Source organism: Aquila chrysaetos, chromosome 7, assembly GCF_900496995.4.
Source record: "Aquila chrysaetos chrysaetos chromosome 7, bAquChr1.4, whole genome shotgun sequence".
Classification (NCBI taxonomy): domain Eukaryota; kingdom Metazoa; phylum Chordata; class Aves; order Accipitriformes; family Accipitridae; genus Aquila; species Aquila chrysaetos.
The window spans coordinates 901659-927194 of record NC_044010.1 but is presented as its reverse complement, the minus strand read 5'-3'; the positions used below and the strand labels follow the sequence as shown (position 1 = coordinate 927194).

At 54.4% G+C, this 25536-nt stretch overlaps 2 protein-coding genes across 2 annotated transcripts; both read left to right on the top strand.

Moving 5' to 3' along the window:
* Window positions 1-941: 941 nt before the first annotated feature.
* P3H3 (prolyl 3-hydroxylase 3) lies at window positions 942-12244 on the top strand. Its single transcript, XM_030019735.2, is given in 16 exon segments — window positions 942-1220; window positions 1222-1404; window positions 1849-2001; window positions 2697-2889; window positions 3017-3148; window positions 4066-4199; window positions 4491-4580; window positions 4927-4979; window positions 5192-5250; window positions 6429-6553; window positions 6678-6773; window positions 7740-7890; window positions 8062-8179; window positions 10613-10688; window positions 11110-11250; window positions 11546-12244. Coding segments are annotated over 16 exon segments (2154 nt in total). The 5' UTR covers window positions 942-983; the 3' UTR covers window positions 11759-12244.
* Window positions 12245-13881: 1637 nt separating this feature from the next.
* GNB3 (G protein subunit beta 3) lies at window positions 13882-24907 on the top strand. The gene is made up of 10 exons (XM_030019736.1): window positions 13882-14063; window positions 19009-19110; window positions 19676-19714; window positions 19885-19991; window positions 20107-20170; window positions 20287-20449; window positions 20551-20617; window positions 21548-21749; window positions 22909-23125; window positions 23968-24907. Exons 2-10 carry the CDS (start codon window positions 19054-19056, stop codon window positions 24072-24074), a joined length of 1023 nt encoding a protein of 340 aa, XP_029875596.1. The 5' UTR covers window positions 13882-14063; window positions 19009-19053; the 3' UTR covers window positions 24075-24907.
* Window positions 24908-25536: the final 629 nt, after the last annotated feature.

The window sequence follows — 25536 nt, the reverse complement described above, 5'->3', positions numbered from 1 at the left end:
TAAATTCTCTCCAAAAAGACCCTGACACGTAACACCTCATTTCGCGGGTGCAAACCGTTGATTCCAGTGCGAACTTTACGTGAAGCACGATGGCCCAAACTTCTCACCCGAACAGGAAAGCCGACAGAGCCTTCCGGGGGAAGGTCCCCAGCTGCCCACGCCGTCAGAGCTGCGAGCGGTGAGGTCTGGAGCCGGCTCTTGCCCCGCACAAAACTCTCGGGAGAGTGGTGCAGAGGCAGCGTGTGGGAGAGGGACCTTCTCCTGCCCGGTGCCGGCTGTGGTCCCAGCCGTGGGCGAGGGTTCGGCTGCACCGGGGGGGCCGTGGGAGACGGGCAGCGCTTCACCCCCAAAGCGCTTCTCCACGCGATGGGGCTCGGTCTGTGAAGCGCCAGAAGCGTGCCTCGTCCCCGGCGTGGATTCCGAGAGATTAAACCATAACCTCTGACGAGCCGCCTCGTTGGAGGGGTCTGGGTGACCCGTACCGGAGGGAGGGTTCGCGCCGGACCCCCGGACGAAGGAAAGACCCCGTCAGTCAGCGAGGTGCCGGGGCTCTGCCGACCGGCCTGGCCCGGAGCCTTGCTCCCGGGGAGGGAACGGGGACGGGGACGGGGACGGGGACGGGGACGGGGACGGGGACGGGGATGGGGACGGGGACGGGGACGGGGACGGGGACGGGGACAGGGACGGGGACGGGGACGGGGACGGGGATGGGGACGGGGATGGGGACGGGGATGGGGACGGGGACAGGGACGGGGACAGGGACAGCGATGGGGACAGGACGGACCGATCCACGCCTCGCCCCCGGCATCAGCCCCCTCTCCCCCGCCCGCCCACCGCGGCCCCGGCCCGGCACCGCCCGCCGGCCCGCCCCCCTGGGTGGGCCGAGCCCGGGGCCCTCCAGGACGCCCACCCGCCCCCCTCTCCTCCGCCTCCTCCTCCTCCTCCTCCTCCTCCTTCTTCTTCTTCTCCGCGGCGGCTCGACCATGGCCTCCCTCCTCCTCCTCCTCCTCCTCGCCGCCGCCGCCACCGCCACGTCGCCGGGCCGCCTGGTTCCCTACGACCTGTTGTACGCCGACGGAGTGCGGGCTTACTTCGCCCGGGACTGGGGGAGAGCGGCCGAGCTGCTGCAACGCGCCCTCCACAGCTACGCGGGGCTGCGGGCCGCCCGCCGCGCCTGCCGTGCCGCCTGCCGCCGGGAAGCGGCTTTCCTCGGCGGGCCGGGGGGGGGCCGGGCCCTGGGAAGCCGCCCTCTTCGGCCGGGTGCTGCAACGAGCCGACTGCCTGCAGCATTGCCTGGGGCTGCGGCTGGGCGTCGCGCCTTCGGCTCATCGCGCCAGCCACGCCATCCGCCGGGACTTCGAGCAGAGGGAGCCCTACAACTACCTGCAAGTGGCCTTCTTCCAGGTGGGGAGCTGCGAGGGGGTCCCCGGGAGGGATGCAGGGTTGGAGGGTTGGAGGGATGGAAGGATGCAGGGTTGGAGGGTTGGAGGGATGCAGGGTTGGAGGGTTGGAGGGATGCAGGGATGGAGGGTTGCAGGGTTGGAGGGATGCAGGGATGGAGGGATGCAGGGATGGAGGGATGCAGGGATGGAGGGATGGAGGGATGGAGGGATGGAGGGATGGAGGGCAGACACCCGCCCCGGGCAGGCTCCGAGGGGCTTCAGTCTTTCCTCTCCTTGGAGGACCACCGGCCGGCCGAGGAGGCGGCGGGCAAGGGCCGGCCGGGGACACGGGCGGTCGGGGCACAGGCGCCTTGTGGGTGAACGCTGCGGTGAGGGGTGGGCCTGAAGAAGAAAGGGGGGGCCCGCAGGAGTGTGTGACGGGGGTGTGCCGGCTTTTGCTCCGCAGCTGAAGAAGCTGGATCGGGCCGTGTCCGCCGCTCACACCTTCTTCGTCGCTAATCCCCAGCACCTCCAAATGCGGGAGGACATAGAGAAGTACCGGCGTATGTCTGGGGTGAAGTCGGACAACTTCAGGGACCTGGAGGCCACGCCGCACTGGGTGAGGGTTTGACGCGGAGCCAGGCGTCCGCAGCTCTTATCCCCTCCTGGGGACCCGTCTGGGACCCTCATCTGTTCCCACGCAAGGGCTTGAGGCAGGGCTCCCGTACATAGAATGGTTCAGGCTGGAGGGGACCTTTAAAGATCATCCAGCCCCTCTACCATGGGCAGGGACCTTTTCACTACATCAGGCCGCTCAAAGCCCCGTCCAGCCTGGCTTTGAACAATTCCAGTGATGGGGCATCCCCAGCTTCTCTGGGCAGCCTGCTCCAGTGTCTCACCACTGCCATTGTAACAAATGTCTTCCTTATCTTCAATCTAAATCTACCCTCTTTCAGTTTAAAACCGTTATTCCTTGTCCTGTCACCACAGGCCTTGGTCGAAACTCTCGCTCAGCCTTTCTTATAAGCCCCCTTTCTGTTTGAAAGGCTGCAAGAAAGTCTCCCCGAAGCCTTCTCTCCGGGGTGAAGACAAACCATTGCAAGTGTGACACAGAGACTTTCCGGTGGAAATTATGGCAGGCTGCAGGGCCTTGGAGAAGAATATTTGGCTTAAGTCCATAAGATTTGCTGTCACTGCGTGGTGGGCTGTGCATGATCAGGCAGGCCCCTAGATGTCAGCACTACCCTGCGAGCGACTCAGGGCGTCCTTCGGTGACACCCACACTGATGAGGGACCTGGATCTGTCCCTTGCAGGAAGCATATGAGGCTGGGGTGCAGCACTACAATGCAGATGAGTACCTGCAGGCTGTGGCCAGGCTGGAGGAGTCACTCTCAGAGGCGCTGGCAGCACTGGAAGAGTGTCGTGCCCTGTGTGAAGGGCCTTGGGAGGACGAGGACGAGGAGGAGGAGGAGGAAATGCAACCTGGCCTCTACGAAGCCATTGCAGGTAGCGTTAGAGGCACATGGGGTTGGGTAGGAAGGCCATGCTGCCCACACTGGACGTGCCCCGTTTCCCAGCGCTCCTCTCTGGAAGAAGTGTGAGCTACTGCCTTTCTTGCTCCTCTCTCTTGCAGCCCATTATATTCAGGTTTTGAAGTGCAGACAGCAGTGCGTCCTTGAAATTGCCACGAAGCCGGGGCGGATTTCTGCCACGGAAGATTTCATACCCTCTCATCTTGATTTACTGCAGTTTGCCTACGATCAAGGTGAGCAGAGCCACAACCCAGCGGGTTATGCTGTGGCACCTCTAAACCTGCCCTTTGCCTCTGGGCCTGGAGGGCGGCATGTCATGGGGAGAAGTGGCACACTGACCTGAGCTCTACCTCTCTGTACCCCATCTGCCCCCCGACTCTTCCCAGAACCTCTTTTCTCTTGCTCAAGCCTGTGGCCGCCTTGGGAGAGGTCCCTCGTGGTCCACTTCAGTCTCCTTGTGCAGCTTCGGTAATGTGTGGCTGTTCCCACTTCTTTCCCCCAGCGCTCTCCGTTTCAAGTCCTTGCTCCAACGATCTGCTGTGTATTTTATACTCTCCTTTTCAGTACGTGGCTCCAGACCAGGCCCTCGCTTCCTATCTAGAGCATGCGCCTGCATCTCATCTCAACAGTGATGTTCCTTCTGAGTCAGCCCTGCCTGCCCTCGCTGAACTGGTGGCCTGTCGTGACATTGGTCATCCTGTCACCCTGTCACTTTCACAAGTCCCTCAGCTCTTCTTTTGGATACCTCTGCTCCTTCTCACACTGACCCAACCGTCTCTCTTCTCCTCTGTCAGACCATTGGTAAAACTTGTATCTCAGAGGAGCCTCCAGACCCCTCATCATGTCTGTTGGGTGAGGGAGGTGGGACCGTCTTTCTTCTAAACACATGCTTATTTTTTTCTCCATCTCCTCTGAACAAGCTCCCAATAAGTATCGGAAGTGGCCCATTCTTCGCAGGGCTCATTCCCTGTGTTCTCTGCCTATCATTGGGTAGAGACCCAACTAGGCAGGGATTGATGTGTACTCGGTGTAAGGCCTCCTACTGCTGGATCCCGACCGGGCCGTTGGGTGCTGCTGGCCTATTTTCTGCTAACGGCAAGTCTTTCAGAGACAAACCTATTTGTTTTGTTCTGTCCTGTCCTTGCCCAAGTTGGGAACCAGGCACTGGCTGCTGAATGTGCTGCTTCCTACTTGCTCTTCTATCCCACGGATGAGCCAATGTTGGAGAAAATGAAAGAGTATCGCACAGAACTGGGAGAGGACACAGCTTTCACAGCCAGAGAGGTAGTTACAACCCCAGGTCTGTAATTTTTTGGCCCTCCCCTGTCCCATACGACAGGATCATAGTCCGGGAGACAAAAAGGGAAACGTGTTTCACTGCAGATGTGTGCCAAGCCCAGGACTGAAGAAGCTGGAGCCTGAGTTTACTTATAGTCTGTACCAGGCAGGGTCCCTTCAGGACAGAACCGGGCTTTCAAAGTGCACAGCAGTGTGTTGGGGCAGGTTTCTGCCCAGGACAGGGATGGGGGTTGTCTTTTGTGGGATGGTCGTTTGACAGCCTTTTTGCTTCCTTAGAGTATTCAACATTATGTGCAGAGATCTTTGATGGAGAAGAAGCTGATTTATTATGCAGTGGAGCATCTAGGAGGAACTTTTAACGACCCTGTAAGTAACAGTATCATCTTAATTTTCCTGCCCTGATTTCACCGAGACAGTTGCCAGAATTCACCTCGGTAGCACGTGATCCAGGAAGGATCAGATGCTGATGAGAAGGACCCCCAGGTCCTTATGAGGTGGATCTTTAAGGCCTTTCCGCTGGTCCAGGACTGAAGTTAGTTTGAAATTGCTGCTGTAACCGTAGGCATTAGCCCAGTCTGGCTGCCGTCAGAAGGAGGCCGGAACCATTGGTCTGATATTCACTGGAGGAGCGGGACAAGGAACTGGCTGTTTGACATGATCCAATGTGGGAGAAGTTTGTTGTGTACTGAACCGTCTGCATCTGTTCCTGCAGGATCTTTGGACTCCAGATGAGCTGATTCCTGAAAACCTAAAGGAGAAACACAGGTAAGGTTGGCCAAGTTGACTAGGACTGAAATATGAGTGTTGGAAGTAGGGGATGGGGTTGGACTGGCAGAGGTGGTACGAGGAACAGTAATACCTGCTGAGGAATGGGCAAAACAGCAACGGGAAGGGTGCGAAATGCTACCACAGAGGAGGGTTAGGCAGAGCTCTGTGTACTGACAGCCCTGGTCTCTGTTTTTTCCCTCGCTCCCGAGAGAGGATCAGGAGAAGCAAAAGCAGGAAACTCTGGATGTGGAAGAGAGGGAGAAGAGGGGTGAGTAAAAGAGCTTGAAGAAGGACTTGGATGCAGTCAGCCAGGCTTAGCCAGGCTAAGTGCTGTCTTTTCTTCCATCCTCAGACATTTGAATGCTAGCATAGATGCAGACTGACTCGAATGGCTCAGCAAGTCTTCTCACTGTTTCTTTTCTCCCTCTTTGATGCATGTATAATCTTGCAAAATCTCACTGCGTACATCTCTGGGATGGGAACTCAAAGAGCACTGTGGCTGGAGAAGCTGAGAGCAGTGGTGCCTGAATACGCGACAAGCCTGTGGACGTGCAGATCCCTGTTCAGTGTGGCAGGAGTGTCTACACCGAACCTGGTTCAACCCCACCAGCCCAACTTCAAACAACATTTTTCTGAAGGGGACAAGGAGAGAGGGGGGGAAATGGAAACTGGAAACAGACTATTCGGCTTGGGCAAGTCTTTCCCTGAAAAACACAAGTCCAAATGGTTTGTGGCTGAATGCTAGAGGCTGCAGTGCAGAGTCCCGTGTTCTCGCTGGTCCTCTCTTCTTACGTGTGGACACACAGCCTCTTGCAGGGCTCTGTCCTGGAGTCTTTGCTCGAAGTGACCCCAGGCGGTTCTCTGCTGTGACACACGGGAGAGCAGATCATTCTGAGGCCCCGAGTGCTTTGGCATTGCTGACCACCCAAAGGTCAGAGCCGGGGGGTTAAAAAGGCCAAAGATCAAAAGATCAAATCACCAACTAATACCCATTGCGTCTCTTTGGGGCTGAAGAAAGCAGAGAGATTCTCTGGAGGTGATTCTGGGATAAGACGTGTGATCGAAAGGGGGGTTGACGGAGGTGTTTACCTGCTTCTTTTCTCCAGAGCCTCACCCCAGTAGGCTGGACCTGTTCTGCCGCTGCGATCCACAGTGCACTCAACTTTCCCCAGCTCCCTGCTGCTCTCCCAGCAAGCCCCAAGTTTCTGCTGGCTCCTGAAGCACTCGCTGTAGGCCAGCTTCCCCAGCTGATGCTCTGGTTCCCCTGAAGCATGTGAGGGGTGCAAGTGGCCCAGGTCTGCGAGGAATGGGCACTTCTGGGGAACTGTCCTGTCTTCTCGGAGAATGTATAGTGTCTCTCCACTTCCTTATCCAGGCTGGGGGTTGGTGTCCGAGGGCTTCTTCTGCAACGCTTGCTCATGCCTACCCGTGCTCGCTTCTCGACAGGTCCTCTGCCTTTTGAGGGTATCGCTGTCGCGATGGATTCCCGCCGGATGAACGGAACCCAGAGGGTTGTGTTCGACAGGGTGCTGACGGAGTCTGAGTGTAAGGACCTTCTCCGGCTGACGAAGGTGAGGCCTGGGTCTTGTAGGAGCTCCTGTACGCGTCCTTTCCTCCTCAGCAGGCAGGGTTTTAGAGTTTCCGTGGAGGAGAGACGGCAGCTTAATGCGTGTCACCTGTATCCTTCTATTCCAGGCAGCAGGAGAAGCAGGAGATGGCTACCGGGCAAGACGGTCGCCTCACACCCCACACGAAAGATTTGAAGGGTTGACCGTTTTGAGGGCCGTGCAGGTAAGTGGCTCTGTGAGTCTGCCGCCTTCTCGATTGTCCAGGAAGAGTGTTTGCCACCCGAGCGTTTTTCTCCGTGAAGTGCACTCTGGATGGGGTCATGGGTGCGTTATCTTCTTCACAAGCACGCGTGCGGTCTCCCCCGACCCTCTTCCTCCACGATGATGTTTAGGTACGTTGTACGTGGAGAGCTTGACAAGTGCTTTCCTTCGTGTGAGACAGGGTTTCAGGATTGCTGCTTGTCCCTCTGCGGTAGTCTTACAGACATGCTCAGCTTAGAATTGGAGAATAAATGAAGGTGGAAGGAGCCTCTGGAGATCTCTAGTCCGACCCCCTGCTCACAGCATGGCTAATTCCAAAGCTAGATGAGATCCCTCGAAGCTTTGCACAGGCCAGTCCTGAACATCTCCAAGGGCGGAGATTCCTGTTTCAGTGGTGTACCGCTCGCAGGAGGATTAAATTTTTCTCTATACCTAGCCAAAATTTCCCTTGCTGCAGCTTTTGCCTGTTGCTTCTTGTCTTTTCAGTGTGTCCCTCTGAGAAGAAACTGTCCCCATCTTCTCTATAACCCCCGTGTAAGTGACAGGAGACTAGTTAGATCCTCCTTTGACCTTCTCTCTCTAGGCTGAAGAAACCCAGGTCTTTCAGCCTCTTTCTAAGTCATGTGCTCCAACACCCCTGCCATCTTAAGACCCTTCGCTGAAGACTCACTCCAGTGTGCTAGTGTCCCTTGTGTACTGGGGCACCCTAAAATGATGCTGCATTCCAGATGTGGCTTCGTGTGCTGAGTAGAACGAAAGCATTGCTGTGCTGTACAGGTGTACTTACAATTACATGAGAAGACATGTTATTTTCTTACATGTGTGACCACAGGACTTTACACGGGTCTCTTCTGTACTGTGTGCGTGGATCATTTCTTAGAGTGTCTTTGTATGTAAGTATTCTAACGGGCTTGTTTTTCACTTGTAGCTGGCCCAGAATGGGGACGTGGACTGGAGAGACGCCAAATTGCTTCTGCAGGCCAGTGAGAAATCACGGAAAATCATAGAGTCCTATTTCACTCCTGGAAAGAAACTCCATTTCTCGTTCACACACCTTGTGTGCCGCACGGCCGTAGACGGTAAAGAATCTTTCGCCCCGTTAGGTCCTGTCTTCTGGAGTCTCCTCAGTCCCAGCCATGTGCTCTAAGGAGACTCTCTTCCCTTTGCTCTCGCTGTGCCCCTTTCTCTCTGCCGTATTCTTTCTTGCAACTGAAAATGCCCGTATTCTTTTTTGTAACTTCCCTTTTCAGAGGAACAGGAAGGTCGCATGGATCTTAGTCATCCTGTCCATGCTGATAATTGTCTGTTGGATCCCGAGGGGCAAGAGTGCTGGAGAGAACCACCTGCCTACGTGTACAGGGACTACAGGTAAGAGGAGAAGAAGGGGACCTGCATTAGATCATGTGGAGATGAGAATATCTCCCTGGCCCCAAGAGAGGATGAGCTCAGCTTATAGAAACAAGGTGATGGATTGTTGGCTCAAAGCCAGCCAGGAGTATAGCATCAGGCAGGAGGCTGCATCGGTGGCTTCACAACGAGGTGTGAAGCACCTTCCTTGGGCTGGGAAGAAGATCTGCCCTTTCTCCCTCCTCCCAGCCAGCATTAACGGAGAGCAGAACAAGGCTGGGAGGCTGCATGGACTAGAACCGTGATATCAAATTGTTGTCTTGTGGGTCTACCACAGTACTACAGTCCACTGCCAGCCTTTACGACAGTCTGTTTCTTCTAATCAAGTTCTGTCTTTCACAGTCTTCTGTGCATTACAGGAGAGGGAGAACCAGGCTCCTTGGATTTCCTTTGTTTGAGCAGTCAGTAGACTTTGTTGACTATTCTCTCTGTTCACCTCTCTCAAGATTCACTGCCAATACTTTGTGTTGGGTTTTTCCATTTCATGTGAGAGTTTTTTTCCAGCCCGTGGCAGGTTTTGTTACTCTTCTGTGAAAGAACCTGAAATATATTTTAAAGACGGTGACAATTGTTGCACACTGCAGCCAAATGAGGTCAGTTCACTACAGTTGATTCTTCCTATTTACCATCCCATCCCTGGGCATCCAGAAATCTAATCTGCCTTTTCTTTGAGTAGTAGCTGTACCCAGAGCAGAAATCCTCTCTGAGCAGCCTGTTGTAAGGATGTGGGGCTTAGAGGGAGTTCCAGTATCATTGAGTCCGTTTCTCTTCCAATACAGGTGTTGAGTTGTTATAGTCAGATTGTAAAGTTACCAGGGTCTGTCGTGTAACTGGTTAGATCTCTGTCCCTCCTGTGGGAAAGCTGTCCTGTCACCTCACTCCTCCCTGGGTAGTGGGCTTCTCTGACTTCTACTTGAATCTATGTTAAAATATCTTCCTGGGATCTGTGCCACTGAGCTATTTCCAGGAGTATTCCTGTCCTCTTGCAGAGGGAATTGTGGTTGACCAACCAGCTCGCAGTGTCCTTTTGAAAGAGGTCCCTGTGCTCCAAACTTCCTGGATCTCTTCTGTGTATTTGTGCCACGTTCATTAATGGTACTGTTGAACAGGATTGCGCCCGGGGGTCCCAGAGTCCCAGTGATCCTCCTCCAGGCGAACAGTACTCCTTTCGGTGCCAGTGCTGCGCTAGCCAGTGTGTGCTGTTCACGTGTGCTTCTTCTCCTTCTCTGTGTTCACTAGTAATTTCTCTTGTGGCACCGTTCTGAGTACTTCTACTGGAGTCCAAACTGCTGAGATTGAGCGCGTTGTCTTTCCCTGCGAAATCAACTGTTTTGTCAAAGATTGCGTGGCTAGCCCAATCTGCTTTTAGTACCCCCATGCTACATTTATAGACCCTTTTTCCATTTACCTCTTGTCCTTCAATTGCCCTTCTCCTCAGAAATGGAGTCTAAAGCCCTGCAGACTGCTGAGGTCAGGCTAACAGGCCTGTTTGTGCTTCAGCCATTATCCCTGCCCTCCTGCTCCTTTGTGCGTGTGACAGCTATCCTTGCTTTTTTCCGGCCATGTTACCACCCTGACTTCACAGTCTTGTTAAAACCCTGTGGGAGAAGAGCTGTAACCTCCCAGGTTTCAGGGTTGGTAATCCTCTCACGACAGTCCTTATGTCCTTAATGTTTTGCTTCAGCAGCCACAGTGTTGATTTCTGTTTCATTCTCCCAGTCCCGTTAATGAGCCTTTCTTGTTCCTCTGACGTTTTCTATCAATCAGCTTAATTGAATACCAAGAAGAACTCCAGTACTTTGTGGTCCATTCTTTCACCTAGTTGACTGTGGTCTCACTTGCATTGAACAGTGGCCTCACTACTTCTCCTTTTGTCTAACGTTAGTAAAGAAAATTCTTGTTTTAATTTTTCTTTTCTGCATGCACCAAGCCTCTTTTTGACCATTCTTATGTTACCCTGAAATTCCTTGACTCTTAAGACATGGCTTTCTTTGCTGATCAGTCTCCTCTTGCAGGCTTTGGATTATTCCCAATCTTAAAACATAAACAGCGTCGTGCCAGGTCAGAACCAAGGTCTGTCTAGCCCAGGGCGTTGTCACAACGGTGCCACAGATGCATGCTGCAGAGGATTAAAAATAAACCAAAACAAAACAGGACAGGCATGTAGAGCTAACTCCCTGGCATACTCTCCTAGCCTCCAGTGGCTTGCAGCTCGGGGACTCCCCTGAGCTGGGCACTGCTGTATTTAACACCCCCAAATGGATTCTCCTGTTAAGGGGTCTACTCGCTTTTTGAGCCTGTGGTGTGCACAGCCTCCTGTGACAAGGAGCGTGGGGAAGCACCTGGGAGGAATGAGCTTCACCATCCATACGTCTTCTTTCTTTTTGTCCACAGTGGCATTCTCTACCTCAATGATGACTTCCAAGGTGGGGGCCTTTTCTTCACTGAAATGGACACTGTGACTGTCACAGTAAGTCTGGGACTGGCCAAAAGATGGAGAGAGGACTGAGGGTGAGACTTAGTCTGGGCGGGTGGAAACTAGTTGGTTATTGGATCCCACCACCCCAAAACCAATCTAGCGCTGTGGCAGATTCAAATAGGGGCAGCTAAAGGCAAATTGAGGCAAATCTCAGACAGAGGAGAGGTTAACTCCTTCCTAGCTGAGATGTTCCAGGCTCTTCCAGCCTGTGGGTGCCCGTGACCTGTGTTGTCCCTTTGATTCTCTCTCTCTGTCCCTCTCCAAGGTCTACCTTGCTCGTAGGCTGGCAGCGGGTGCCTAGCAGCTCTCGGATGTGCCGCGTTCCCAGCGGCAGCGTGACCTCTGTAGGAGGACCGTGTACCCCAGAGCGGGGGGCTGTTGGCTTCACTGTCTCTTCTCTCTCCCCTGGCAGGCCGAAGTGCATCCTAAGTGTGGAAGGCTCGTAGCCTTCAGCTCTGGCAAGGAGAACCCCCACGGCGTGTGGGCAGTGAGCCGCGGGAGGCGCTGCGCCATTGCTCTCTGGTACACGCACTCCCAGGAACATGCTGAGCAGGTAAAGGACGATGCTGGAGAAACGGTTATAAGTTCCTCCGAGGTAGATCAGATCCCACCGAGGAACGGCGTGCGGGCTGTGCCGTGGGGCGGGGAGCGGTGCAGCAGCTGGGGGTCGTCCTCTGACGAGGTACCTGGTGGAGGGGCCAGCCCGCGGTGGGTCCTGCAAGAGAGAACGGGCTCGGGGAGGGTGGGATGGATGTGGCAAAGACGAGATGCGTCTTGCCAGCCCCTGCAAGCGGAGCCAAGACCGTAGCGGCGAGGGGCTCACATCATCTCTGTCTCCGTGGCTGCAGGAACGGGTGAAGGCGGAGGAGCTGATGGGGCAGAGGGCTGTGGAGCAGGACCGGCCTGACGGAGAGGAACGTCAGGGGACCGATCGCGGCGGCAGATCTTCCGCAGAGCCTCCCCTTCCCAACGGCGGAGCCAGGCCCACGAGCCGGAGGCAAAAGCCTGGCTCGGACAGGACACAGCACGCCCAGGAGCTGCGGGCCAGGGACGAGTTCTGAGTACGCGGGGCCCCGGGGGCAGGACTGGCACACACCATGGCCGGGCAGGTCGCGGTAGCCCCGGGACCACGGCGTCCTGGAGCAGTGTATTAGCATGCTAGAGCCGTAGTGATGGGGAGGGATGCAGCTTTCTTCTCCGTGACGTCCCAGCAGCTGAAAAATGGGAGCAGGGACAGAGTATTAAAGTCAGTGACACCAGGACCTTTCTTCGCTGCCAACGTGTTTGTGTCGCTCAGAAGTAAGAAGGTAGGGTCTCCTCACCCCAGTCCCCTCAGCGCCAGCTTCTCGGTCAGCCAGGGCCAGATCTGAGAGGGGGAAGAGGAGCCTGGGGTCTTTCAGCGAGGGCTGTCTCACATTCAGGAGATCAGAACAGAAGCCTCTGAATTTCCTAGGCACCTGCAAACTCCAGAACCTCGCAACTGGTCTGAGAGAGGGAAGGTGAGGGACTGTGAATATATGGAATAAAAGCAAAATGCTGGACACAGATGTTGGTGGGAGCTTGAGTCTGTACATCAGGAGGGAGACGTGCGCTCACTGCTGATGGAAATTTAATTAACAAATGATGGAAGGAGCCTGAGCCCTCAGTGAAAGAAAACAAACAAAATATTTGCCCAGATGCCAGCTACTTCCAAGAAGGGAGAGCAAGAGAGAAAGTCAGCTCTGCCATAACTAACCCCTGGAGAGGGTGGGGAGTGCCTTTAAGAAAAACCACTGTATGCTCACGTTTCCCTGCAGCAACACCTCTCTTCTCTCTTTTCTTTTGTTGTTTGGTGTTTTTTTTTTTCCCTGTCCATGCACCAGAATGCCCCCGAAAGCAGAAGAAATATTTTGTTTATCATTTTCCACCCTGATGCAAAGACAATCTGCTGTCACTGCCCAGGGGATTAGTGTCCCGAGATGGGATTATATTGTAGCCCAACTGGAATTGAATGGGGTGGATATGGAGTATCAAAAAGAGCAGTGACCCTTTTCCTGGGAAGCATTAGAGCCAGAGACCAATCTGTGGTCATGACGTACTCAGCCCTTGATGGGAGTTGCGCATGGAGACCCCAACTACAGTTCAGGTGGAAGAAATCCGTAGGGCCAGGGCCAGCGGTGTAACGGGTTGGTGGGTGATCCCCTCGCCGTTGATGGCACAGGGCCCCCGCTCCGTGGAAAGGGCAGTCTTTCCTCAGTCTGAATCCCAGCACTTCCTTAACACGCAAGCTTAGGAAACCCGCATCGGCAACCCTTTTCGCCTCCTGTCTTCCCCAGGGTCACAGGAAAAAGACAATTTGGTGCATGCATTTCGGGTTCCCTGGCAGGAGGTCCATCACATCCTAGCACTCACACCTCTGTCTGGATGATTTACGTGGGGGTGCTGGGTGGCTTCTGCTCGACGAGGACATGTTGGGGGGCGAGGGGCCAGTGTCCACATCTCTGGCTTGCTTTGCCCAAAGGTGGCTTGGGTGATTAGACTGATGGCCTCCTGACGTCAGATGAGATCCCTTAAAAGGTATTTATCTCGGGCTTGGGCCAAAGCCGCGGGAGAGATTAAAAGAGATTGAGGCCAAGATAATCCCCTCGCAGCATCCCACTAAAGTGGCTGCCAAAAGGCACGCCACCAAATCTTTTGCCGCCCCTGGCCCCTGTGCCCAGTTCTGTTTTCCCCATGCGCAGCCCAGTTTGCTGCCCGGGGGGGGTGGTGACCCCAGCCCTGCCATGGGTTCTCCCTTGGCAGGGCCACCGCGGGTGGCACCATCCCTCTTCCCGGCCTGCCCAGGACACGAGCGGCACGCTGTCCCCGGGAAAACGGCGATTCCCGTGGACTGCGAGGTGCAGCAAGCCCTGCCCCAGTGGCTGATAATCCTAGCCCGTTCTGGCTAATCTTCGCTTTATTGGTTTGTTGCTGATATAAACAGAGGGAGTCAAATCTGCCTGTGATGGTTTCTTTCCCTTCAGGAGCAGTGTGCTACTCTCTCTTTACACCCCTCCCCATCCACCTGCTTTGCATTACGTCCCAATCCGATTTCCCCAAGTCTCTGGTGTCTGATTTAATTTGCCTGACGCTGCTCCTGGAATCAGCCCTCCCCCAACCCCTCCCGTCCACAACCCTCCAGCTCCCCATGGGGAGATCAGTCCTGGGAGAGGCTGAGGAGCAGAGAGGGAGCAAGGGACTCGCCGGGTTGACTCCGGGCAGGACTGAGTGGAGACCGCACAGGGACGAGGGGCTTCTGGCCAGCGGGGAGCCGTTCTCAGCAGGGGAGGCAGGCTGTGAGGGTCCCATCCAGGGGAGACCGCAACCCACCTCGCTCTACAGATCCCGGTAAGGATGCTGCCTTGTTGCGATGCTTGAGGTCACCTTGGTGAGCCTGGTATTTGGGAACCTGGGTTTCTTGGCGTGATTCTGTGGGGAAGTCTTTGTACGAGGGCCGATCCCATCAGAGGATGTGGGAGGGAAAATCATGGCGGGGAAGGAATTGGGGTTAGCGACGAGATGTCCGTAGGATGATGAGGGGCTTTGCGCTGGGATGGGGTTGCTTGTTCTCCCCTTGGCAGGTAAATCTCACCAGTTTCCAGACTGGAACGGGAGGGTTACACCTCCCTTGAGGGACCTGGCGCTCACTACGCGTACACAGTCCGGCACTCCCGGTGCACCCATGTGCGCACCGCTTTGCAGCTGGCTGCTTTTCTGGATGGAGAAGGAGCCCTCAGAAATCGAGGAGCAGAGCAGGGTAATTTTACCCTGGCCTTTGACCTCCCTCACAGGAGAGGGGGATCATCCCTGTATCCGGCTCTGCAAGGAGCCCAGGGTCACCAGGGCGAGCATGCGAGGCCAGCCAGGGATTACACAGAGACCCAGGGATGCTGCCTGTTAATGCTCAGTCCTCCTTCCTGCACCTTTCCCTTTTCTATTTCCAGCCCTCTCCCAGCATCCCACGGAGGGACCACTCCCTCCCTCCCCAGTGTGAGCAAAGCTACCCGGAGGATAGGAAATAAGGGGGTTCACCTCCCCTTTCTTCCCACCCATCACTTGCACCCCGATCCCCACAAGGCAGTGATGCAGATGGCTCCGTAGGACAGCCCCTGGGGTGCAGGCTGGGCCCCCGCCACGGCACGGTGCAAGGGACATAGCCACTGCCCTGAAAAGTCACGGTGCGGCAGCAAAAAGCAGAAGGCGGATGATGCCAGACGCCCCCCCCCCCCCCCCCCCCCCCCCAGCCTCGCACCACAGTGGAGGCATTTGGTCTGCTCCGAGCAGACAGCCGAGGGCTCGGCGTGGGTCTGGCTGCCCACAGGCAGGAGTGCTACAGCAGGTGCCTCCAGCAGGTTTGTCGGAAAAGGCAGGAAGGGAAAGAACTGTCACGATGGAGAGCAGAAGAAACGAAAGAAAAGCCAAGAACTGTGAAGTGGACGAGCATAGCCGAGGCAGAGCTGGGAAGAGCGCTGGCGTGAACCGGCTAAGCCCAGGCTCTCTCTGGCTGTGCCGTGCTCTTCAGTGATGCTTGTAGGAGGCGCAGATCTGGAGCGGTGCTGGTGCCAAGGTCCTCCCGTCAGTAGCTCTTTGCAGTGCTGGGCTGGTCGTGATGAATTGCTTTTTCCAAGGTACCTAAAGTCTTGGTTTCCTTTACTGCTTAGCATCCACCTGGAAGAGCCCTTACTTCCAGAAAGCACTGACCGTGCACTGTTTAGAAGCCTTTCCCATTAAAACCAAGCTGGGCAGGTACCATGAGCAACCATGAGCTACCATGAGCTGATCCATGGATCCACAAGAAATGTGCGTCCACGGCAGGAACATGCCCTGGCCAGACTCCAAACTTCATTCCCCTTTCCTCTGTTCTTCCCCCATTTTGGTTCCCCTATTTCCCGTCCTAAATTTACACGACCGTGACGAGCTGCTCTTTTGCACACACGCCGTGGCCCTCCTGGGAGGCAGCTGCGCTTCGCTGGGGACCAGGTAACTCACTCTCCACAAATTGCACTGGGACGCGACGGGTGGGGGCGACAGGCAAAGCTGGAGCTATTATTATCGCTCATCTGTGGCTTCTTGTCCTTCTGAGGCTGAGAACAATTCCCAACTTCATTTAGAGTGTTCCCTCAAAGGGATTTAAAGGTTCGGACAGAATCCTGAACCTGAGCTGCACCTTCTCTATATTTAGCCCTTTTTATCCGTCCTCAACATCGTGCCCATGCCCTTTGATCTGCCTACCGGCTCCGAAAGCCCCTCATCTGGTTGTGCAACTTCACAGAGCAGGTGCCTGTGAACTGGCACTCCCGTGCTTGTGCCAGAGTTGAGAAAGAAACACCCGGGGAAGGGAAAAGAAAGGTAAAAAAGCAGGAGAGATGCAAGGAAGACTGGGGATCCAATGGGTAATGAGGAGGGCATGCAGCCAGCTTCACCTGGGGCAGAAATTGCAAGGAAGAGAGAACAAGGCTCCCATCTCTGTGCAGGTCTGGGTGGGCAAAACCAGAAGCCCACAAAGACAGATTAGGGCAGGCGGATGAACGATGGTCTCAGATGGCCAAAGGTGCGTGAAACAACAGCCTGGAGAGTTTGGGGACCAAGCAGAGGAGACTGGAAGGAGAATGTCAGAGGGAAGAGGTGGCCCAGCAGGAAAAGGCGATCCAACGCTTAGGGCTGATGGACGGGAGGTAGGATCAGTCCCAGGGATCACTGAGAAAGGGCAATTTGTGGACCACAAAGGTAGGGCTGGTCTCCGCAGGGTGGCTGGAAGTTCAGATTTGCCACTTGGTGTGCTGGTAGGCAGCGACCAGGGTTGGGCGCAGTCTCTGCAGCTTGACTGTACATGGAAGCTGAGAGGTAAATGCCACAAGATAAGGAGGATGTGCAGCCTCCTACTGAAAGCTGCAAGGCCTTCCCCGGCATCTCTCCAGTCCGTCAGTTAGCCGAGAGATGGTGTGGGGTGCCCAGCCCCTTCCCAACGGAGAAGCGCATGCTTTCATGGCCAGCGGCGCTCCACCAGCCGCAGCCATGCATCCTTGGTGGGAAGAACCCCCTCATCGCTCTTCTGTCAAAACAAGAGAAGAAAAAAAACAGTGGAAAGGGTCCAGCTCAGGTGTTGGTCTGTCCCCATCCTTCAGCGTAGCTGAGGCTGGCAGCCCCAGGCCACCTCTGTGGCACGTGCCCCGGGCTCCTGTCCTGCTCCGTCACCGTGTGCTGGGACCAGCAGGCACGTCCAGCGCATGGGCAGGGAGAAGGGAAGAGGCAGCAGAGCTGTGGCTCCGTTCAGGCTCGCAGACAGCATGTACAAGCCTGGCTCTGCAAAGTATAGCCTCCGTCTGGGATAAGCTCATGCCTCCTGGGAGCTGGGGGAAACCTGTATCTCCCTGGTTTTCCTACACTTACGCCATGCATCGGGAGTCACTGACCAAGCAGAAACTCACCCTGCCTGGAAGACCGAAGGAAAGCCACAGAGATGTTCAGGGGAAGGGATTCTGGAGGGAAACTCGAAGAGCTCTACGAAGCAGCGAGTAGAGGTGAGCTCGGGAGCTATCTGCATGTGCTCGCCCGCAGCAGGAGGGCAGCCTGGCATGGAAGGACCCAAAGCCCCGTTGGCTGGAAGAAATAAGGCTTCGGGCAACAGGCCAGAGGGGGATGGAGGCGATGTGACCCACAGGAACTAGAAGGAGAAATTCTGCAGATGCTGCTGGAGCATTTCTTGGCCTTCGGACAAAGCGCTGGTTCTAATGATGAAGAACACCTGGAGCATTTCTGGACGCTCACATCTACCCAGGAGAAAGATCGAAGCGATAAAGACCAGATTTGTCTACAAGACTGGGAACTGCTAGAATCACTGGTGAAGTTTTAAGTGCATGTAACGAGAAAGAGAGAACAAGAGAGACATGCTGTATAATCATATGGCGCACCTGTATCTTGAATATGGATTACCGTTCTGGTTCATTGCTCTCTCTGCAAAAACATATCATCTGTACTCCGTAAACAACTGAAAAGGGCTTAGAGAACAACAGAGGTAATAGGATGTAATGGCTTACATGGGAGGAATGACTAAGTGTGCTCTGCAGTCGGAAAAGGGATGGCTATGACAAAGATCTATAAAATATCAAGTGATGCTGAGGTGAATAGAAATCAGTTATTTGCTAATTCTTCCAACTCAAAAGCTAGGGACCACTGAGTGGAACTAGTGCCATTGGGGAGTAACAGAACCAGGAACAACTTTGCAGAGCCTGCCACTAAGCTGTGGAAGTCATCACCATGGGGTACTGAGGATGCAAACCTTTGACATGGGCACAAAAATCGTGTGGACAAATGCATAGAAGAAAAGTTCATCAAGGACCTGCATACAGAAATGCTGCCTCTATCTTTGGACGTCAATGAAAAGCTGGGGCTAGGAAAGTTGGAGAAATACCACTATCTGCTTTTGTTATTCTTAGATCCTTCCCTAGGCATCTGCCTTTTTTTTTTTTTTTTTTTTTTGATGGGAAACTGGAAGGGAACCCTGGCAGAGCACCTCAACAGCCCTCAGATTTCTTTGGTGGTCAAAGAGCTGGTGGGCACTGCCTGGTGATCCTTTGCCTAGGACAAATGATGAGAAATAGCCACTGGGCTCCCCCTGTGAAGTTTCCTCCTCCTGGAGCTGAGATGGACAGCTTGGCCATGGACAGGGAGAAGCTGATGAAGAGGGCCCAGGACTTGTAGGACTTGGAATGGAGAGGTTAAAAATAAAGAGGTGAGGGGACAAGTGTGGCCAGATGTGCTGGCTTTGGCTGGGATAGAGTTAATTTTCTTCCTATTAGCTGGTATGGGTCTATGTTTTGGATTTGTGCTGAAAACAGTGCTGATAACCCAGGGATGTTTTTGTTACTGCTGAGCAGTGCTTACACAGAGCCAAGGGCTGTTCTGCTTCTTACACCACCCCACCAGCGAGGAGGCTGGGGGGGCACAAGAATTTGGGAGGGGACACAGCCAGGACAGCTGACCCCAACTGACCAAAGGGATATTCCAGACCATAGGACGTCATGCATATGCCATGAAACCTCAGCAAGAGGCTCTGGAGGTCTTCAGCTTCCCAGTGTACATGTAAGCAGGCTACAGGACCAAATGAACTTTTGATGAAGCCGGGTACAATCTTCCCAAACGCTAAGGGCTTTGACCAGATACAGCACGACATTACCAAGCATTGAGCCAAGAAATGGTTGCTAAGCCTTTATCAGAGATGCTTACGTTTGCATAACTGAGCAGTCAGTGCCCTTTCTACCTCACACCTCTCTCCTTTGATTTGTCTCCCCAGAACCAAGGCTGCCGCGCGTGGAGGAGCCACCCCTAGGTCAGAAAGATGGGGGAAATTGAGCAGATGAAGCAGGAGGCTGAGCAGCTGAAGAAGCAGATTGCGGTAATGCTGGCAACAGTCACGAAACTGCTGAGAGAGTGTCTACCCTCCCCCCGTGTCCAAGTTCTCCTCCTGAGCTACAACTCGGGGCTGAGCTTTTTCCACCTACACCCTCGGAGCCCACTGCGGTTCTGCACAGCCCTTGAAGTGCTAATGGGGATCTTCATAGCATGGTGGGGGGGAGAGAAGATGGGACACTACACCGGTGAGAAGGAAGTGGCCACCAGCATTGTGTCTGCAGGGGGCCAAAGAGAATTAGTGTGTCCCCAGGACCTCCTCTGTCTGGGAGGCAGGTGGTGTTCTGCCAGGCGGGAGGATCCGTGGAGAAGGTGTAGCATGGGGTCACCAGACCAGGTGAGCAGCTTTTGGCTCACCTTCCTGATGTTTGACTGGTGCCCAGGTGCCCTAGTCACAGACCAGGATCCCCCTGTTTTGGCCAAAATCCAAACACAGCAAAGCCCCCATTCCTACTTCTAGCAGCCCCCAGGCTATGCCCCTGAATTTCACTTGCCATTGCCTTCAACACACGGCTTTTTTTCTGTCCCATCTGCTCTTGTCTCTTCTCCAGGATGCCCGGAAAGCCTGTGCAGACACAACGCTTGCTCAGGTAAGGGACAAGGCTGGCTGGGCCGGTGGGGGGGGTGATAGCTAGCACCACTCCAAGGAGGACTCTCTTCGGTTGGGAAGCAAAGTTAGGAGGCAGAGATGAAGAGAGCAGTAAAGCTCCCGCCAGCCCAAGGTTAATTCTTTCTCTCCTCCCCACCACTCTTTCCTCAGATTGTGTCTGGAGTGGAGGTTGTTGGCCGCATCCAGATGCGGACCCGAAGGACCCTGCGTGGGCACCTGGCCAAGATCTACGCCATGCACTGGTCCACGGACTCCAAGTGAGAGAGAGAGATGCCGCTGACCTGCTGGGTGCAGGGCAGCACATGGGTGTGAAGGGCAAGAAGGCTCCGATGGGAAGAGAGCTACTAACATGATCTTGTTCCTCTCTCACAGACTTCTGGTCAGTGCCTCACAAGACGGGAAACTGATTGTGTGGGACACATATACAACTAACAAGGTAGGAGTCAGATGGCTGCAGCAAGCCGGGATGCTGGAGTGGGTCCCCTCGGAGCTAGTGCCCTTGCCCTGCTCTCTCTGCTGCCAAAGTCCTGACAAGGTTTCTTGTCTTCCCAGGTTCACGCCATCCCTTTGCGTTCCTCCTGGGTCATGACCTGTGCCTATGCCCCCTCAGGCAATTTTGTGGCCTGTGGGGGCCTTGACAACATGTGCTCCATCTACAACCTCAAGACTCGTGAAGGCAACGTCAAAGTGAGCAGGGAGCTCTCAGCCCACACAGGTGTGTGTGCTGCCCGCCTGCAGCCTGGGTGCCCTCTGCTTCCAAACCTCACTCTTCCAGCCCTGCCCCGTTTCTCATATTTGCTTGTTCCCACTTCCCAGGTTACCTCTCCTGCTGCCGATTTCTTGATGACAACAATATTGTGACGAGCTCTGGAGATACCACATGGTGAGTGTTACCTCCTGCATCCTAGTGACGTGACCTCCGGCTCTTTGAGGCACAGCAGCAAGTGCAGTCCTTTTGCTCTGCAGCAGACCGGTACCTAAGGACAAATTGCTCCTACATGGGCAGGCCATACAGAGCACCTTAGGAAGCCGGATCTGTTCTTCCTCCCTTGGCAGAACAGGTTCTTCTTTTCCCAGTTGAAGTCAGGTCAAGATGCAGGTCTGTTGGTGAAGCAGTAGAGACCATGTCGTCAGCTCTCAAAGCACGGTGCCATTTACTCCAGGACAGAAAACATTGTAAAATATATGCGGAGCCCACATACGCGCTCCACTTCTCAAGTCTTGCCCACCGTGCAAGGGACACCTGCAAAGCCAGCGCCTGGATCCTTCGGTTCCTGGCTCTCAGGTCTCACTGTGCTGCGACTCTAAGCAGAGCCGAGTCTTTATTCACCCACACCCCATCCCAACACCTGCTTTGGAAGAACCTCTTAACCGAGGATGAGTCTGGATGAGGCATTTCCATAAAAGATCAATCGAGGTTACACGGGGGCTTGTTTGCCTGGCTGTAATGTGGGATCCCAGTGACCATGGCCTGTGCATCCTACAAGCGTGGATACAGCAGACCTTTTCCAGCTGTTTGCCTGTGAGTCCCTCTTACCTCCTCTCAGTATTCCCTTCGACTGTTGCCGTTATGGGAATACGGTCAAACCTCACACGTCCCCAGCCTTAGTCTAACTCTGCTTTGGCAAAGGTATGACCAGCAATAGCTGTGAAGGTCTCTCCTGTTGTATCCAGCGACACTCTCAGCCATTTTCTCACGCAGTAGCCAGGCCCATGGCTTCCCTCATTTGCTTGCGAGCGCGACAGCTCTTCAGCCCGGCTATAGATCTGTTCTGCCTGGGTTGGCTCTGAGAAGTTCTCTCCTCTATTGCAGCGCGCTCTGGGACATTGAGACGGGGCAGCAGAAGACCGTGTTCCTGGGTCACACCGGAGACTGTATGAGCTTGGCCGTCTCCCCAGACTTCAAACTCTTCATCTCTGGGGCTTGCGATGCTACTGCCAAACTGTGGGACGTGCGGGAGGGCACCTGCCGTCAGACCTTCTCAGGGCACGAGTCCGATATCAACGCCATCTGCGTATGTATGCTGTCTGCGCAGTGGTGGGGAGGCAAGGGAAACGGAGGGTGGACCAGCTCTGAAACGGGGTCTGGGGACAAGGTTGAAAGAAGCTGTCACGGTCCTGTGGGGAACATGGGTCTCAGGAGACCTTGGCCCCATGATCCAGCCTGACGCAGGAAAGGCCTGAGTTCACTGAAATTTGGGGGCTGGCTCTTCCCGGGCACCGGTGCACCAAAGCATCTAGGTCTGACTCAAAGCACTGCTTGGACTCAGCCAGCACACCGCGGTCTGTAGAGCTCAGCACCCTTGCACAGGTGCTGGTGCAGCTTTGCTCATATAGGAGCTGTTGGGAACCGCGGTTCGGGCATGCTCCAGGAGCCCTGGCGCAAGGCACAAGTGAGGCGGCAGGAATACCTAACTCAGCTGAGGGTCTTGGTCAGCTCCAGACAGCAGAGGTGGGAACTTGGGATCAGAGGGAGGTCTTCTGAAGATGAAGTCTTCACAGGAGGCAGCACAGTCGTTTTGGGGCAAGTATCCCCCTCAGAGGCAAGGGTTCAAACCAGAGACCTAGAGGTGGCAGGGCAAGAAATATGTCAGTTTAATCCCGTGCGGCTAACCAAATGAGTCTGGCAGCTCCCTGCAATGTCTGCGGCTTGAACCACCCTTCACTGACCTCAATTAGTGCAGCTTTTCTCACCTGTCCCATGGTTACCCTGCCAGCCGTATGGTTTTCTGCCATAGCTGCTCCTGAGGAGCTCTTTTTTGCTCCTCAGAGCAAGGACGGAGAAAAGGAGTGTGCATGAGAAGGTTGGGGCATGAGGATCAGACAGAGGAAGGCTCTCGTAGCTCTGAATCGTGCCAGACCCCATCTGGGGGATAATGGGTGGACACTTGTCAAGCCCCGAGCTAACAGCTGGAGTTAGAGACAATAATCCTTCCTCAAGCACTGGGACGCCTTGCAATAGCTCTGGCCCCTAGGTCATTGGCTTTCTTGAGGTGGGAAGGGGTTTACTAGGTCTTAGGAGAAGCATCAGTCTCCCCCTCCAGCAGACTGAACTTGTATGATCCAGTGTCTTGTCCCACCGGGTTTTCCAACCTCCATGGCTTCCCGGTGGTTAGCAGGGAGACGAAGAGTTGAGGCACAGCCTGATTAAAATCTGGTGTGTGCCTTCCTCAGTTCTTCCCTAACGGTGAAGCCATCTGCACCGGCTCAGATGATGCCACCTGCCGTCTCTTTGACCTGCGGGCAGACCAGGAGCTCATAGTGTACTCTCATGAGAGCATCATCTGCGGAATCACATCAGTCGCCTTCTCCCGCAGTGGGCGCCTCTTGCTTGCTGGATATGATGACTTCAACTGCAACATCTGGGACTCCCTGAAAGCAGAGCGTGTGGGTGAGTGGCTCCTGGAGGTCCCTCTTTCATTCCCTGCAAGGTCTTCTGTCCCTACCAAGGCAAGGAAAAGGCCTTTGTTTTTTCTAAAAGGGATGCATCCTATACTGCCTGAAACCCAGCCAAGCTTCCTCGCACTTAAGGAGCACACCATAACTAGTACAACTCTTTTGTGTAGAACTATTGTTTTTAATGTTAAGGAAGTCAAGCCTTTAAACAACATTGTTTCAAGGGGGAAGAGAGCATTAAGGTTCCTATTAGCTAAAACTGCTCACAAGCACCAGTAGTATTTCCTACTTTCTCCTAGCCTCTGCCATTTGCCAGTCCCAGCTACTCACAGTGTCACTCGGTGGCCAGGCACCAAGCTGAACATGGACCTGGGCTTCCATGCATCATCTTTGGATACTCTGTGATGCTCATACACAGAATACACCCAGGTGCCATTTTTTTCTTTCTGATGAGGCCCCTAGCCTCTCAAAATGTATAACACAGCTCACCAACGGCGTTACTATTTCTCAGTTTTGTCAAGGACACCATCCTTTCTTAGTCCTACCATCGCTCCAGGGTGAAAGCAGTTGTATGAGGGTTCAGCTAGCCAGACCTTCCCAAGAACATTGTTCTTTGGGCAGTCCCGTGGGTGCTGGTCATATGCCACGCACAAATGTCCTCCTGCATGTTTGTTCTTATTAGCCACGTACCGATTGTAACGCGTTGTGCAGGAACAGACAGCGCGATACACAGGGGAGTAGGTACGCAGCCTACGATGCGTGTCCTCAGCATGGTCAACCCCTTCGTCTCTCCCAGACCCCGCTTCTTTTCCTGACCTCTCTTCTTTCCCCCCGTAGGAATCCTTTCTGGCCATGACAACAGAGTGAGCTGCCTGGGGGTGACGGCAGACGGCATGGCCGTTGCCACCGGCTCCTGGGACAGCTTCCTCAAGGTTTGGAACTGAGGATGGCAGCAGAGAGGGAAAGACCAGTGGAAGCACGGCCCACAGACCGAGCCCACGCAAAAAACAGCATCGTCAGCTGAGCACAACAGAAACGCCTACCTACCACCGCTTGTCTCTAGACACAGGTCACTTGTAGGGGTCTCCCAGAGTGAAAGGGAAAGGAGAGGTCGGGGAAGGGGAGCAGGGGGAGCTGGGGAGCAGGAGCTGGGGAGCAGGAGGAGCTGGGGAGCAGGAGCACACACACTGGCCCTTCTCTCCATCTCTAAGCAGGCCCAGCACCTTCCAGCCTCGTGCGGGCTTGAAGACCTGCAAAACACCGTTCACTATGTCTCAGGACTTTACAGTACAGTGCAGACACCCTGCGTCTTCCTTCAAACGCCTCTACCCGTGTTGACACCCATCCTTCAGAGGACCCCCTTATCCAACACCTCTGTTCCAGACTAAGCTCTGTCCCCGATTTGACTCTACCTAGCTTACCTGTGCAGCTGTCCTATATCCCTGCAGACAGCCTCAGAGGCGTGCTGGATTTGAGATTTCTATCATGCAACCTCAAACAAAAAGCTAGTGTAAATGGGGCTCATTTTCCATTGGGGAAGACATAGCTCAAGTCTTATCTATGCATAAATGGGGGAAAGCTAGCCCTCAGACCTGCCAGAATACCAGGGAATATTATATTTATTCTTATTTATTGTCTGCTTCTTGCTGTTCCTTCTCTTTTTGCCTCACTCCTGCATCGTGTGGTGACCCTGTCTAACCAGTAGCCACCAACCCCTGGTTTCAAGTCTGTTATAGATCTTCATAGCCCAGGCAAATAAAGAAAGCTCACGTAAGCACTGCAGGCTGTGTTCTTTCCAGCATTGCAATGAGCTGCTGCAAACTCTCCTCCCCTGAATACTGCCAGCTGATCCCATCCAGAGAACTTCTCATCTGCAGGCCTTGCTCTACCTCAGGGTCCCCAGGGGCGTTCCTACCTATGTCGTAGTTGAGAAGAGGCTGTTAGTCCAGAGGCTTGCTGCCCTAAAGTGGGAATAGCGAGCTGAAAATGCATCCTTGCAAACTTCAGGCAATTTGAGCTCAATTACAGGACACAGCCATTATATTCAGCCCCTATTCCACTCGTTGGCTCCTAGCAACATGCTGGGGTCCCAAGGCTCTGCTAGGGAGAGTTGAAGGTCAACAAGGTGTAGTGACTTATCAACAGAAGGTCAAGATGTTAATGCACAATGCCATCTCATCCTATTTTGGATCTCACCCTCACGCCAGACCCTTGCAACAGGCTACTGTCCTTTGTATACATTAGCTTCAGGACAGTGTAGGCACAGCAGAACTCCAGAAGTGACACTAAATACTCTCCTGCACAGAGCTGCAGCTTCCCAGCCCATTCTATAGTAAGTGGGTTCAAGGTCAGAGCCTTCTCAGCACAGCTCTGTGGTGGCATGTTACAGGCAGCGGACAGAGCTGA

Coding starts and splice junctions, on each gene's coding strand:
- GNB3 (XM_030019736.1), top strand. CDS start 19,054: ATGGGGGAAATTGAGCAGATGAAGCAGGAGGCTGAGCAGCTGAAGAAG. Junction 19,715..19,884: donor CAGACACAACGCTTGCTCAG/GTAAGGGACAAG, acceptor CTCTTTCCTCAG/ATTGTGTCTGGAGTGGAGGT. Junction 20,618..21,547: donor AGCTCTGGAGATACCACATG/GTGAGTGTTACC, acceptor CCTCTATTGCAG/CGCGCTCTGGGACATTGAGA.